Source organism: Urocitellus parryii, chromosome 1 (genome assembly GCF_045843805.1).
Source record: "Urocitellus parryii isolate mUroPar1 chromosome 1, mUroPar1.hap1, whole genome shotgun sequence".
Taxonomy (NCBI): Eukaryota; Metazoa; Chordata; class Mammalia; order Rodentia; family Sciuridae; genus Urocitellus; species Urocitellus parryii.
This window is the reverse complement of record NC_135531.1, coordinates 129,682,249-129,692,248: the sequence shown is the minus strand read 5'-3', so window position 1 is coordinate 129,692,248 and position 10,000 is coordinate 129,682,249. Positions and strand designations below refer to the sequence as shown.

The following is a 10,000-nucleotide window of genomic DNA, read 5'->3' as shown; positions in this document are numbered from 1 at the left end:
GGATAGGCAGAATTAATATTATCAAAATGGCCATACTACCAAAAGCACTATACAGATTTAATGCAATGTCAATCAAAATCCCAATGACATTTCTCATAGAAATAGAAAAAGCAATCATTTAATTCATCTGGAAAAATAAGAGACCCAGAATAGCTAAAGCAATCCTAAACAGGAAGAAATAAAATTAGAAATCAATGACAAAATAAGAAAATAAGAAATAAAAGCCACTCCAAACACCTGGAGATTAAATAGTATGCAACTGAATGAACAATGGGTTGCAGAAGACATCAAGAAGGAGATTTAAAAGTTTTTATAGGTGAATGAGAACCTAGATACAACATATTGAAATCTCTGGGGCACTGTAAAAGCAGTTCTAAGAGGTAAGTGCATTGTGTGGAGTTCATTCCTTGAAAGAAAAAAGTCAATAAACAAATGACTTAACATTACATCTCAAAGATCTAGAAAAAGAAGAACAAATCAACACCAAAAGCAGTAGAAGAAGGAAATAATTAAAATCAGAGCTGAAATCAATGAAATCGAAACAAAAGAAAAAAATTGACAAACAAAAAGTTGGTTCTTTGAAAAAATAAATACAATTGACATACCCTTAGCCATGCCCACAGAAAGGGAGAGGGAGAGGGACAGATTACTAACATAAGTGATGAGAAAGACAATATCATGACAGACACTACAGAAATACAGAAGATAATTAGAAATTATTTTGAAAACTTATACTGTACTCCAATAAAATAGAAAATATTGAAGATATCAAAAAATTTCTAGAGTCATATAATTTGCCCAAATTGAATCAGGATGATATATACAATTTAAACAGATAAATTACAAGTGAGGAAATAGAAGACACCATCAGATGTCTACAAACCAAGAAAAGCTCAGGACCGGATGGATACACAGCTGAGTTCTACAAGACTTTTAAAGAAGAATGAATACCAATGCTCTTCAGTTCATTTCAGGAAATAGAAAAAGAGGCAGTGCTTCCAAACTCATTCTATGAGACCAATATCACCTGGATTCCAAAACAAGGCAAAGACTCATCAAAGAAAGAAAACCTCAAACCAATATCTCTAATGAACATAGATGCAAAAATTCTCAATAGAATTACGGCAAATCAAATACAAAAACATATCAAGAAGATCATGCACCCCAATCAAGTGGGATTCATCCCAGGGATGCAAGGTTGGTTCAACATACAGAAATCAATAAATGTAATTCATCACATCAATAGACTTAAATAAGAATTATATGATCAGCTCAAGATGCCAAAAAAGCACTTGACAAAATACAGCACCTCTTCATATTTAAAACACTAGAAAAACTAACAGGATAACAGGAACATATCTCAACATCATAAATGCTATCTATACTAAGCTTCAGGCCAACATCATTCTAAATGGAAAAAATTTGAAGGATTCCCTCTAAAAACTGGAATAAGACAGAAATGCCCTCTTTCACCTCTTCTATTTAACATATTTTTTGAAATACTGGCCAGAGCAATTAGACAGATAAAGGAAATTAAAGAGATACACATATAGAAAGAAGAACTCAAATTGGCACTATTTGCTGATGATATAATTCTATACCTAGGAGATCCAAAAAGCTCCACCAGAAAATTTCTAGAACTAGTAAATAAATTCAGCAAAGTAGCAACTCATAAATCAAAGGCATTTCTGTATATCAGTGACAAATCCTCAGAAAGGGAAATGAGGAAAACTACCCCATTAACAATAGTCTCAAAAAAATAAATAAAATACTTGGGAATCAACTTAATAAAAGAGGTGAAAGATCTATATAATAAAGATTACAGAACTCTAAGAAAAGAAGACCTTAGAAAATGTAAATATCTACCTTGCTATTGGATAGGCAGAATTAATATTGTCAAAATTACCATACTACCAAAAGCACTATACAGATTTAATGCAATTCCTATCAAAATCCCAATAGCGTTCCTCATATAAATAGAAAAAACAGTCATGTAATTCATCTGGAAAAATAAGAGACCCAGAATAGCTAATGCAATTCTTAGCAGAAAGAATGAGTAGATGGCATCACTATACCAGACCTTAAGCTATACTACAGAGCAATAGTAACAAAAACAGCATCATATTGACATCAAAACAGACTGGTAGACCAATGATAAATAATAGAGGACACAGAGACTAACCCTCAAAATTACGATTATCTTCTATTAGACAAACGTGCCAAAAACATGCCTTGGAGAAATAATAGCCTCTTCAACAATTTGTGCTTGGAAAACTGGAAATCAATATGCAACAAAATGAAATTAAACCCCTATCTCTTACCATGCACAAAACTCAACTCAATATGGATCAAGGACCTAGGAATAAAACCAGAGACCCTGTGTCTAATAGAAGAAAAAGTCAGCCCTAATCTCCATCTTGTGGCAATAGGCTCCAACTTCCTTAATAAGAATCATTTGGGGGCAACAATTAAAATCAAGAATCAATAAATGGGATGGACTCAAACTAAAATTTTCTTCTCAGAGAAAACAATCTGTGAGGTGAATAGAGGGCCTACATCTTGGGAGCAAATCTTTACCCCTTCCCTATTTCAATCACTTCTCTTGCTCCCCTCATTTTCAACTAAATAGAAATCCTCCCTTCTTCCTTTTTGAAAGGTATTTCATGGTTATCTAAGCCCAAAGAAGACACCAACACATACTTGCTTGACTTCTTTGCAAGATGAGGGATGAATGGGTTGTCCCAATGCTTCCTCTTTTGCTTTTCTTTTATGGTGTTAACTCTAGATTCTTACTCAAAGCAAGTAACTTTCTCTCAGAAGCTTAACTCTCAAAAAGTTAGCTGATTATGAGCAAGAATAAACTTTCTACTTAAGGAAACAACATATAAAATGGAGCAAGTCTATGTATTCACCAGATCACTGTCTTGAGCAGTGCCCAAGACAACATTAGGTTGTTGTGAGGCCAGCTATCACTAAGGCCTCAGTAGTGTATTGTAACTGATTGATGACATCACAGTCCATGGACCCAGCCAGTATTCATGATACTGAAGTATTGCTAATGCCCATAATCTAAGGTGATTCCTTTATACAGAGAATAGTTTATTATTAATTTGAATTTTTATTCTTGCACTTGAAATTTGAACTTTTATTCTTGCACTTGATAGCAAAATGAGAGCTGATATGGATTAAACAAAGGAAATCCTTCTAATATATCTATGAACACTTACACAGTTACTCTCTTACATGTGACACCATGATTCTCAGTCACACAATAAAAAATGGTAAATGCTAATCAATTCCCAAGTATTTTCCATTGAAAATCTATATAAATGGTTAATCGTGCAAATTTATTTATTTATTTATTTATTTCACATTTTGAGATAGGATCCCTTTGTTGCTTTTGACCTTGCTAAATTTCTTAGGGGCTTTGCTAAGTTACTTATGGCCTTGCCATGTAGATGAGGCTGGCTTTGAACTTAAGATACTCCCTCCTCAGCCTCTCAAGTTGCTGAGATTATAGGGTGTGTAACTAAGTTTATTTTTTGTGAATGATCAGTCTTCATGATAAGGGTAATGCCAGCCTTTACTGGGATAGCCACTGCATATGGCTCTGGGCTTTGTTTTCATATTGTGAAATATATGCATAGAGAGAAGCACATTTATTTATTAAAAAATAAATATAAAAAAATTCATGTAAAAAAACAGATATTTTAAAGGAAAAGAAATAAAGCTAACCCTATTTGTAGATGGTATTACTTTCCATACATAAAATGACCAAAAACTTATAAAAAGCAAAACAAAACAAACAGAAAGCACAAAACACTCCTAGAAATCAGCAAATAAACATTTCCTATGTCAACATTCTAGTAATGAAAGACTGAAAATAATTTTAAAATACACTGCATAATAGTATTAAATATCATGAAAAATTATTAAATTCAACAAAATGTGCAAAAAGTCTTAATGCTGACTAAAAACAAAATATTTTTGAAAGAAAAAAAAAGATGACCTAAATACACAGTGTCCATGACTTGGAAGACTTATTATTAGTAGGAAATCAATTACTCCTCAAATAATGAATAGATTATCATAGCCAAATGAAAATATTTAAAGGAATTTGTTTCTAGAAATTGATAAGCTTAGCCTAATGTTGAATATAAAACAATTTGGAGAAATAAAAGTTGAAGAATTCTTACTGATTTTTAGACTTACTAAAAATTTTGCTTTGGCCAATACATAGATATAAAGAGCAATACAACAAAATAGACCCACTTCGATGTTTGTAGAAATATGTAAAAATAGACTCTTCTGTCATGTATAACTAAAAAGAACAAGTTAAAACAAATAAAAATAGGCCTACTCATAAATGGTGAATGGAGCCTGAAACATTGATGTATGACTGTAATCTCGGCTACTCGGGAGATGTGCACAAGTATTTCAAGTTCAAGAAAAGCCTAGCCAACTTAGGAAGACCCTGTCTCAAAATTTAAAAAAATAAAGGGCTGGGTGTATAGTTCAGTGATAGAGTCGCTCTGGGTTTAATCCTAGTATATACAAAAGTGAGTTGATTTGAACCTAAGGTGCCAAAGCAATTCATTGATGGAAAGATGATTCTTTCAATGAATGATAATAACAATTAAGTAGCCATACTTTTAAAAATCATTAAATAAATACTTACCTCAGACGATATGTGAAATAAATTCAAAACAGATCATGGTCATGAATAGAGAACTTAACATTATAAATTTCAGGGAGAAAAGAGAGTACACGGTTATAATTTTGGATTAGGCAAAAATTTTGTATATAAACTAAAGAAGGCAGAATCCATCAAAAATTTTTTGATACAAAAACTAGACTAAAGTTAAGATTTTTAATTTTAAAGTTAAAAATGTTTCCCCTTCAAAATATGTCTTTAAGAAAATGAAAAGAGGAGCCACAACGTATAAAGACTATATTTGATAAATAGTAATACATGAAGAAATCTTCAAATCTTATTTATTTATTTATGTGGTGCTGAGGATCAAACCCAGTTCCTCACATGTGGTAGGCAAGTGCTCTACCACTGAGCCACACCCCCAGCCCAGAATTCTTCAAATCAAAAACAAAGAAAACTACCAAATTGACCCTCAGATAGTAGACTTCCATAGACACTTTACTAAAGAAGATATGTGGGTGGAAAGCAAGCTAATGAAACAATACCCAATTTCACCAGCTTCAGAAATGCAATATTTAGTATTTGATTAAAAGTAGAGATTTTGTAAAATTCTTCCTTATTCTCATAGTTTTACATTTTTGCTTGTGCTTGTTACATTTTTCACACAGTTTATCAACTGGTAAAATATTTTTGTATATATTTTATCATCACAGAGCAGCCCCCTTTCTCCTCCCTCCTGTCATTGATTTCTCAATATCAGACTAAGAATATGGAATTGAATTCCATGACTAGGCAACAAGTAAATCCACAAGGACTGAGTTTCTGACAATTTTATTTTTGGTGTTCAGACAGAATACAAACAAGGAGCATTTAATAGGTATGCTTAATGAGGACGCTGAGGAATGAACTCTAGGAATAGAAACTTGGCTAAAATCCTCATGGAACTCCAAATCTCCAGAGATGGGGTGTGTATGCCAATCATCCAAGAATAACCAGAGACATATGAGTCTGTCTAAATGTTCTCCTCCAGTGAGAACAGGTCATTAATTCTCAGCCTCAGCTGTGAATTTCCCATCATCCAACATTAAGTATGGAGCCAAAGAGATGGAGCTTTTTTGAAAATGCCTGACAGCAGCAGAGAGCAGCCAGATAACAAGGGCTGAGGAATGCAGGTGAGAACACAATTACCTCCAGGATTGGATTGATTCACATAGACACAAACACAGTGAGTCACCTTAAGTGAAACATTGTTGTTTCTTCATATAACCAAGTTTAAAGGGGGAAACATCTTGTGGTCTGTCAGGTACAAGATTTTGGGGTCAGGATATGCTTGTCTATTGTAGAACAGGGCAACTACATTACAAAGACAAAAATAGAGAAGCCTGTGGTGGATAAGAAAAAAGAAAATGGGACTTGGCAGTGCTAGGTCCAGTTATAATAGGATATTCCTAGATTTAACCAGAATATTAGAGCCAAAAGCACCATTTCCTACAACCCAAGAAGAGATACTCCTTTGTCAGACATTAAAGACTCTGCTCTTCTGCCCTTAGCTTTTCTTTTGTTCCAGTTGTCACTCTACATCCATTCAATATGGTCTGTGACTTCGTGCATCACACTGGAGGTCAGAGGTAAGGCTTTATTTTTAAGATTCAGGGAACACAAACACTCAGCCATGTAGATATGTCAGACATCCCATATATAGTCATACACTTACCACGACTCACAAAAGATTAGTTCATGAAGCAGCATACTTAAGTTTAGAAACTAAGGATTCTTCTCACAGACAGGGGTAGGTGCTCTCTCACCCTACAAGCTGTGTGGGAGGATTAATTAAAATCTAGAAGATGAGTGGTTAATATGCAACCAGTAACAGGTTTCCTGCTGAAGCTCATCTTGTTAGGATCTAAGTCATAAAGTGGTAACATCATTTCCAGCAACTTACCATCCTGATCAAGCACTTACTGCAACCCAAAGGCTGTAACAGGAGAATGCAGAGTAATTTGAGCTTGATGTTCTCAGTGTTGGGGCTTACTGGCAAATCTAACATAAGTAGAAAAGTCCTTGTGGACATCCTATCACTCCTCTCTCTCTCTGCTTCCCTTATGGGGAACTATCTGTCCTGGAAACCAAAAGAGGCACACCTATTGGCCAAGGCACTCAATTCTCTTGCTTGTCTTGCTGATATATTGATGACATATCTCACACTCTCCCACAATCCTCAACTTCTAAGATCCTCCATACACATGTCTCATTAGGAACATCTTCTAGCTTTATCTTATACAGTTTTACCAGTGATGGTTCTGCAAATTACTCCAGGTAAAATGATTTCACATCTTGGCACTACATTCTTAATTTAAGTAATTTGGCTCTCATGGTGATCATCATCTTACTGTTCCATAATATGTACATCCTAGAACCCCAATCCTTAAAGTATTCCCTAGAATATCCTTAACCTCTGCAATCAGATAGCACTGGCTGCCTCTCACTCTTTCTTTTTCTTAAGTTTTTTTATCTCCTAGGGAATGCATCTCCCCTCCTTTCCTACTGAAATACCATCAGTTCTTCCAGAGTCATTACATTCACAATGTTTTTTACTTGACCCTCGGCCACAGTGATTTCTTAGTCCTGGGATTATCATTCAGATGCACCAGATAAATTTGTTCTTTATCAATTAGTCCACTTTCTTCCAACAGAAAAATAATCCAGATACAATAATTACCTGCTTTTCTTCTTCTGAGTGAAAAGAGGAGGAAGAAAGCTGTTCACAGCTAACTGCTCCATGATCAGGTCAGCAGACCCAATAGCTGTGATCTACAGAGAAGACATCCTAAAGGAAGCTGAAATATTGGGGACAAACCACAAAGAAGGTCTATGAAAGCCTAAAACTTTCCCACATTCTGAGAAAAAAAAGCTTTTTTAAAAGTAACCATATATCTAATTTGTAGGTTTATAGTATAGCACTTAATACAGAGTTTGCAACTTGGTAAAGTTTTAATCAATTTGACTGGAGGTATAACTAAGTGTTATAGAAGTAGCCTCAAGTCCATGAGGCCCTGGATTTCACCCTAAGCAATGCAAAAGAAAAGACAAAGGAAAAGAATTTTCAGTAAATGTAGCTAATCAACATATATCCTGAAGGTAACTAGGTGTGGCATCACATGCCTATACTCCAAGATACTCCAGAACCTGAGGTGAAAGAACCTAAAGATCAGAAGTTTTAGGCCAGCATGAGCTACACAGCAAGAGCACATTTCAAAAAGAAAGAAAGAAAAAACCCACATTCTTGCTTTATGTAAAAGCAAGAAAAAAAGGTTCAACTTATTTTGAACTCTGTCTTCTATTAGTTTGGTGAATATGGGTGAACCACCTAAATGTCTCATTCTTCACTTTCTATTGTGAAGATAATGCCTCAATTAAGAAACTAAGTTAAATATTGTATAAGAAAGAACTGAGAAGCAAAAGAGAATGGAATAGAGTGAATAAAACTATAGCCATTACTATTTAAACACCATTAAAATTAACTAGACTTCTTCTATAAAGATGCACAATAAGATAATCACGTTGCAGTTCTTACTCAATCTATCAGCATGTAGTTACAAAATATACAATGTTTTAGCTCAAGTGTTGTCATATGATCTTCTTTTTCTTTCATAATAAGAATTTTTAATTTATTGGTCTTTTTTCTGATTATCATGACAGTAGAATCTATTTTGATTTTTGATCTTATGGTATGATGACATTTCTTTCCCACAGACATGGATAGAAAGAATCAGACAATGGTCACAGAATTCCTCCTCCTGGGACTGTCTGGGAAGTCACAGCAGGAGGAGGTCCTCTGTGGGCTGTTCTTGGGGATGTACCTTGTCACCATCATTGGGAACCTTCTCATCATCTTGGCCATCAGCTGTGACCCTCATCTCCATATGCCCATGTAATTCTTCCTGGCCAACCTCTCCACTGTTGACATCTGCATTTCATCAGTCACACTCCCCAAGATGCTGGTGAATCACATAGTGGGGAGCAAGTCCATCTCATACAAAGAGTGCATATCCCAGATCTACTTCTTCATCACTTTCAGCAATATGGATGGTTTCCTCCTGAGTGTGATGGCCTATGACCGTTATGTAGCCATTTGTTGTCCACTTCACTATACCTTGATCATGAGGCCCAAACTCTGTGTCCTGCTGGTGGCTGTATCTTGGCTCATTACCAACCTGCATGCTCTCTTACACACTCTTCTCATGGCTCAACTCACCTTTTGTTCCAACAATGCTGTGCACCACTTCTTCTGTGACCCTTACCCTATTCTCAAGCTCTCTTGTTCTGATACCTTTATCAGTGACTTGATGGTCTTCACTGTGGGTGGTTTGATATTTATGAAACCATTTACATGTATAATTGTTTCCTATGCTTTCATCTTCTCTAATGTGCTGAAGTTGCCATCAGCCCAAGGGATAAGGAAAGCCCTGTCCACCTGTGGGTCCCACCTCACAGTAGTCTCCTTCTTCTATGGGGCAATCTTGGGGGTCTATATGCACCCTTCATCCTCCTACTCAGTTCAGGACACTGTGGCCACTGTCATCTTCACAGTGGTGACACCCTTGGTCAATCCTTTCATCTACTGCCTGAGGAATCGTGACATTAAAGGAGCCCTTAGGAAGCTAATTCTTAGGTCCTAGAAGTAGAATATTTTAGACCCAAACAACTCCTGGTCATCATGTATTTCTTGCCCTGTTACAAACAGAGAAATAAGGCCACATAGGTATAAAACCCACCCATGACTATGTGTTTATGCTCATGCTTTTCAATTTGCGGAAAACAGGTACTCATAGTTCTAAAGCAAGTAATTTGTTATCTGATTCTATGATATTCTGATTCTATGATATTCTGATTCTATGATATTCATTTTATATACAAGAACAAATAAGGAGAGAAATATTTAGATCTGTGTGTTTGGATAACTGGCAACACTCTAAGACACTGGCCATCACAATGACCTGGGAATTTCAGATGACATTAGTGTCAACCCTCCTCAGGATCAACTGCCCTCTCTGTATAAGATGAGCAAATGGTACAGGAATCTTGGTTGCTGATTCATAGTAAGGGCACAATACTCTGAGCCACACAACTAATAGATTTTTTTTACAAATGGTACTAACTTCCCACTGTTCTGGTATTTGCTTATTGCCATGAGAGGTAATTCTTCCTCTGTCCCAAGCCTAACTCTCTCCCCCTACCTCAGAACACCACTCTTTGCCTACCTTCCAACAAACTTTCTGGAATTTTATTACATAGCAGAGTTCACAACTTTTCAGAGCCCAGTTGTGCTAGGGCAGTGGGACAGGT

The 10,000-nt window shown here is 35.6% G+C and overlaps 1 protein-coding gene across 1 annotated transcript; it reads left to right on the top strand.

Annotated features, from left to right (window-relative positions):
• Nucleotides 1–8,409: 8,409 nt before the first annotated feature.
• LOC144254168 (olfactory receptor 1f45-like) lies at nucleotides 8,410–9,333 on the top strand. Its single transcript, XM_077797151.1, is given in 1 exon segment — nucleotides 8,410–9,333. A coding segment is annotated over 1 exon segment (924 nt).
• Nucleotides 9,334–10,000: the final 667 nt, after the last annotated feature.